This window comes from Cyanistes caeruleus, chromosome 4, assembly GCF_971803275.1.
Source record: "Cyanistes caeruleus chromosome 4, bCyaCae1.hap1.1, whole genome shotgun sequence".
Classification (NCBI taxonomy): domain Eukaryota; kingdom Metazoa; phylum Chordata; class Aves; order Passeriformes; family Paridae; genus Cyanistes; species Cyanistes caeruleus.
Window position 1 is genome coordinate 9668206 of NC_141704.1, and position 6405 is coordinate 9674610.

The window sequence follows — 6405 nt, forward strand, 5'->3', positions numbered from 1 at the left end:
GTTTCTAAAACAATGTTTACATGTATTCAAAGAGGGCAAGATTGCAAGATTGCAAGATTGCAAGTGAGTGTGCAGGCTATTTTCTTGAACATAAGTGCATGGGACAAGTTCTATCTTTCCACACAGTAGAAATATAACCGTACTTAGACTAACTCTCAGGGTTATATTGCATGAGTGCAAGCATTGCCACATCCTAACTTGAAAGTTTCATATATAACCAGCAGAAACTTAGAGGCCTAGATGTGTCTGTAAAAATCCAGACATGTAGAAAATGTGGGTGTCTCACAAGTTATGAGATGATCTCTGTATCCAGATTCTGAATTTGTCACGAAACCAGCTGTAAATCTATCTGTGGATTCATTTCTTGTCACAAACTGACACTGTGATTCATTACTTTCATAGAGCAGACAGGAAAAAAAAAGGATAACATAAAATTTTAGAATTTTCAAAATCCAGTCATGAATATAAACTTGGATCCATTATAACCATTCACCAAGTGAAGTGATCTTACAGAAGAAAACATCGATATGGAAAATTATGTGAATTAGTAAAAACAGTATGAAAACTAAAAATACAGAATATTGAATGTGTAATCAGGATATAGCTGTTTCAAAAGAACAGCTATGGGTTGATTATAAATAGATGAAGCAAAACTTTTAACCCATTTATAAAGGTTTAATTCAAGCTTTTCTGGATTGAACTAAATTCTAGGTTCTTACTGGTTTTAGAAATCCACCAGTAAAGATATAAGAAATTACTTCATTCAGTAATTTTTACAGCAAAATCAGTAAAAAAAAAAAAAGCCTAGATATGAATAGATATCTCAGGCCAGAGATGTTAGGGTTGAGATATATGTTATGCTAAGTAAATTCATGCCTTAGGGAAGGACTGAAGATTCTTTTCTGTGCTGGCACAATACTGTTCTGGCTTCTGTGGGTGTTGCAGATGTGTTGATCTCCCATTTGTACCCACCTGTGAGGCATCTGTCATGCCATGCAAAAAAAAAAAAAAAAAAACAACCAACAAAACAACCTAACCTAAAGGAACCCTCTGAATTCCAAACAGAAAACATTGAGAGACATATAGGTCACGCAAACACAATGAGAAATGAGGCAGTGAATTTGTTTGGGACAGTCATGAGCGAGCCACAATGCAGGCTCTTGAATACAGGGCAACAGGCAATAATAGTATGCTATAACAGAGAGTTTGACCTCTCATCTCTGAAACATCATCTTGCCCAGCACTTCTCAGCAGCACTTTGTTGACATGTCACCACAGGCACAGGAATTCACTCACAACACCACCAGCTGAAAGTGATAGAGCAGCCACTGCACACAGCCACCACAGCTGACTGTCTCTGGAAAAACATGGTGCCTTTCTCCCAGGCAGATATTGAAAGTATCTGCTAGTAACACTACGATTTTAAAATTTATTCCTTTGTGTTTTCATGCAAGAGGGCAGCCTGTGATAAATGTATGAAATCATGGAATAGAGTTAAAGAATAATTTTATCTATAAACAATGTAGACGAACAGCTTCCACTTCTGTCTGTGAGCAATAGTAGAACAAAGGAGATTAATAGTGTTGAAAAGATGAACAAATTATGTGACAACATGGTTTACTAGTGAAGAATCACTGTGGAGAATAAGAGTTCTTAAAGTTTTTCCAAGGACTGATGATACAAGAATTGCTTCATTTATTTCTTCTAGTTCAGATTACTCACCTGTTTTTGCATTATGTTTGAGGAGTTACACCCAGCTTCCTGGTCCCACGAGGCAGTATGCAGCACTCTTCGCCAAAAATATTATTCAGTTTGTCAGACATAAAAAATATTGATTGCCAATTTAAAGCAAGACATTTCTGGGGCTCTGGCTCTTATTAAATTTCCAGTTAGATACTTAACTAATTTATTTTTAAAGAAGAATCTATTTTTACTGCTTACATAGGAGTTTTACAGTTCAACAAAATAACATAAAACCTCATTAAGACTTCATAGAAAAATAACTTTGCAAAACAGTATTTTCTATCTTCAGTATGTTGAAATAGATAAAACATAACAACAGCTGATGTATTAGGGGACATTAGCAAAAAAAATACCCAAATCTGTATTAATATTCCCAGACAATTATGTTATTCAATGTGAGAATATCTACTCTATTGTTCCTGTATTAATTGCTATGTTTATGTCACCATGTCCTTTTTCATTTATATTTCTCAACTTGCTAAATGCCAAACACTGGATGATTCGTTCCTGTAGTGCAGTAATGTCCAAAACACAAAATAAGGCAATCTAAAGTAGAACTAACACATGCTATACTAACACCAAATGGTATTAAATTAGATTAAGACATCTTCCATCAAAATATGTTCATTAAAATTCTGTGCATGTAGTAAGAGAGATCCAGATGGGTAGGAGCAGTTGAGAAATAAAATGTATAGCTGTGTTATGTCTGAAGACGGGTGGCAATATTCTCTGTGGCTACAGATTGTGTGCTTGCACATCTTTGAAAACTCCTCTCCTCAAAATCACCAAATGCAAAGAACATTTCACAGGGAATATGAGGAAGGTCCACTGGGGCTTTCATTTTTACAAGATTATGGTATGAAATGTTTCAGATGAATAACTGGTTTTCTGTCCCTTTAATCAGAAAATCAGTGTTAATCATTCTGTTTCGTTCTTTTTTTCCTTCAGGCTGTTGATTTGAACTGGTAACATGACTGGAGAAAAAAAATATGGTGGTGTACTATTTGATTTAGAGCACCTTATTCTATCTGAAAACAAACTTCATCTGCAAAAGATGATAAAGCAATATTTGAATGTAAAATATAAAAGTGAAAGTGTTTGCAGCATGTGATTTTGATAAGTTATATTTTTTCTTAATGTCGGTGGTACTGTTGTCTTACAAGTTTTTAGTAACCAAATGCTCCTGTCCTGTACAGCAAGGTCTACTAATCACCGACCTGCAGAAAGTTCTGTCTCCACTGGCTCATCAGCCAGTAGTTTTGGCAGTGGATACAGCATGGATAGCGAAGGCAGCAGCAGTGCCACTGGAGAGAATAATTTATTTCCCATCCCAAGAATGTAAGGCTTTTCCGTTAATATATTGTATCCTCCATGCACAATTTATAGCACATTCACTTGCCAGTCATCTTCTTATGTGGTTTCCTCTGCAGACTTGAATTATGCAGTAGAATAGCAGCTAACTGGGGAGAATTCCCCAGAGTTCACACTTTTATTCTGCTTTGTTGAGCACTGAATTGTTAATAACCAACCAAGCCTCTGCCTCAACCTCATGTATTTCTTCCTGTCAAACAGAAGATGTGCTGCCCTCAGCCTTTGATGAAAGTGTGTAGAGGTGGGCTTGGCTTATGTTTTAAAAGTACAATTACTGTAGGACTGAGAAAGCTTAGTTTAAGTTTTCAGATTTTCCTCCCTCTGCAAAGTTATTAGTGCAAGAGGAATTAATACTCTGGATACAGCCCAACCTTTAGTTTTTAGGAGTTTCAGTAGAATTTCTCAGTGCAAAAAGCTTTTTGGTACAGAGTCCCTGTAGGAATTATCAAGCTGCTATCAGCATAATGATCCTACAAAATGATTTAATTTTCCAAATTTTTTATCCAGTTATGTATTCCACAGAGAAAAGTTTCGCCAGGATTTTTTCACCTCCTCCATCTACATGCACCATCATTTAGCATTTTAATTCATATTCCCAAATAGGACAAAGCACCTTCTGATAAACTTAATAATTCTGGTCAGAAAAAAAATTTACAGATTGACTGTTCTCAAAATATTAGTTGGTGCTCATTGTTCATTCATTGTCTGCAATAGATGTTCAATATTTTCTCTGGAATCAAAGTTTTTGCTTTGCCCTTGAAATTGTGAACTATTAGTCACAAAAAACATAAGCTTCCTAGAAAACTCCAGAAGTGAGGTATTTCTGAGTATTTATCATTTTCAAAAATAAAGTCCAATAGTATTTGTCAACATCTTGTTAGCAACTAAAGGGAAAATAGAGATAAATCTAGACTTCCATCTCACCTTCAGAATCTAGGAGGACTATGTGAGCTTAGGTTGGGTAGGGTGCCAATTTTTTGATTTGTATTGGATTTTCACTCATGTTGTTCTAGGCTAAAAGATGATCTTGGTCTTTGACAACATGAAAAGGAAAAGAAAAATATTGGCCTGTCATTCCTAGTGAGAAAAGCAAGGATGCATAAAATCTTTGTGCACAGAAACACAAGATGTAGCTCACAATAGAAATTTTCAGTTCACACATGCCAAATTTGAGTCCAAATAACATCATTTACTGGGTACTGACTAGCAATGTGACAGTACCTGCAGTTAGTTGCTATTTGACTGACAGACTCTTTGGTCTCTTAAGCCTGAAATTAGCCTCACTTCTACTGAAAAGCATAAGGAAATCTCCACAGCTTCGAATTTTCTCTCATAGAAATTTGTTCTTATGAATTATACTTAATTAAATTAAATATAATCATGTCTCTTTTTTTGTAAGGCTACACTATTTTATTTTTTTTTTTCATTATGGCACTTTAAAGTGCCATATTTATATGCTGATATTAGACAGTCTTTAAAATTACACAGGAAATTTATACTGACAGGACCTGCTTCATTTTTCATGTTAGTCTCCAGGGCTTTACATAGTAATGTAAGGAAAATGAATAACAAAATAGCTGTATACCATCGGATCATTCATGGAGAGAATGTTTAAAATTGATAACTATTTCCATTTTGAATTCTGTATAAAAATTCTTACTTATCTGAATATATGTATAATTGAAACTCTACTCATCATTTGCATTCACACTGGCTTGATAATGACTTCAGGGGCTATGACCTTGTACTCTATACAAACCCAAATCCATGAGACCACAGCTTACAGTTTGGATGTGAACTATATAGTGGGAAAAATATTTTTAAGTATCTTGGTATGTAAAAACCTGTTTTACATTTTACAATTTTGGTTATAAACTATATTTTCTTAGACTTAGTTTCTGGTCTATCAATAGAAATTTTTGGATATGATGAATTTTAAACTCTTGGTTTTAGTCCAAGTGCTTTTAACCCTAGGAACAATTAGTCTTGAAGCAGAATAAAATAATTAAATAGTGACACCATGAGAATTGTTTGATGAGGTAACTAATTAGGATACTTGCCAATATTAAGCAACTATAACTATCAAGGGAAATTAATAATTATATACAGTTACATAAATCTGAATATATCTTGTAAAGACTTTCTAATTTGTTTTTTTAAAAAACTCCTATTATCCAGTTGTAATATTCCTGAAAGCTACTCATCTTCTTACCTCTGATGAAGACCAGATTCTCTGTCTTTGTATTGTGTAACTCTTTATAGAAGTATGTTAGCTGTAAAATAAAATGAATTTTGAAAGCAAAGGTGAAAAACAATTGAATGATGTACAAGGAATATAACTCTTGGGACAAATAATTCTTGTATCATATTTGTAATGATTTATGAAATATTACCTACAGAAGAAGAAAGGAATAGTTTTCAGTTAAAACTGAATATAAAATCACTTGAAAAACTGTGATTTTATACCAATGTTTTAGTTCTCCATGAATTAGACAACTTCAGACATGAAGCTGGCTCACAGGTAGAGAACAGGTAAAGAACAGTGCTGACCCTTTATCTCCTAAGGAATCACATGCAGCTGAAGATAATGCTTTGTAGTCTCCATCTCAGCAGAGTCTTAAAGCCAAAAGAAAACTGGAAGCACAAATGTTTGAGTGATTGTAGTCATGCCTTAGAGCTTGCAACAAGTATATTTAAAGACAGCTTATATTTTACCTAACTTTCATTGTGTAAAAATAGACATCAAGATTCCAATGCAGGTTCTTTCTACATAAAATAAAGGAAAATAGGGAACTCTAGAGCATGATTTATGCTCAATTTACTGTAAATTTTCAGAATTGTTTCTTTTGGCAGACAAATCTAAACAGTAAAGTAAAGGAATCATTTAAGAAGATAACAACCACAAGAATGCCTTACCTTTGAAATAATGGTGTTGTAGACCAGACATAAATTTTTGTGACTGCTTATTATATATTTCACTGTTGACTATAACAAGATAAAGTGAGAAGATATGCAGCCCAAGATTGATGTGGGGCAAGTAGCAGACAGCTGATGGACCCAATCTGTAAGAATGTACAGACTTAGCAAGATGTGATTGCAGTTGCCTTCAAAAGAGAAAAAAGTAATATTCTTAAAAGAATATTAAAAGCCTTTAGTGTATCATTATTCTAACTTTCATCTTTATGTGGTTTTATTGACAACAACCACCATATCTTTTAACAGAGGGAAGATGAGCCAGAATGGACAAGAACCAGTAAAGCAGTCGGGAGTAGGAGTAACCGATTCAGAAGG

General features: G+C 34.3%; 1 protein-coding gene across 7 annotated transcripts in view; it reads left to right on the forward strand.

Annotated features, from left to right (window-relative positions):
* Positions 1-6405, forward strand: part of PCLO (piccolo presynaptic cytomatrix protein) — a 314517-nt gene that overhangs the window by 263435 nt on the left and 44677 nt on the right. For all 7 annotated transcript variants that reach the window (XM_023919013.2, XM_023919014.2, XM_086886614.1 and 4 more), the window contains 2 exons: positions 2940-3081; positions 6337-6404. In XM_023919013.2, coding sequence (XP_023774781.2) covers positions 2940-3081; positions 6337-6404 — 210 coding nt within the window. The remainder of the gene's footprint in view (positions 1-2939; positions 3082-6336; position 6405) is intronic.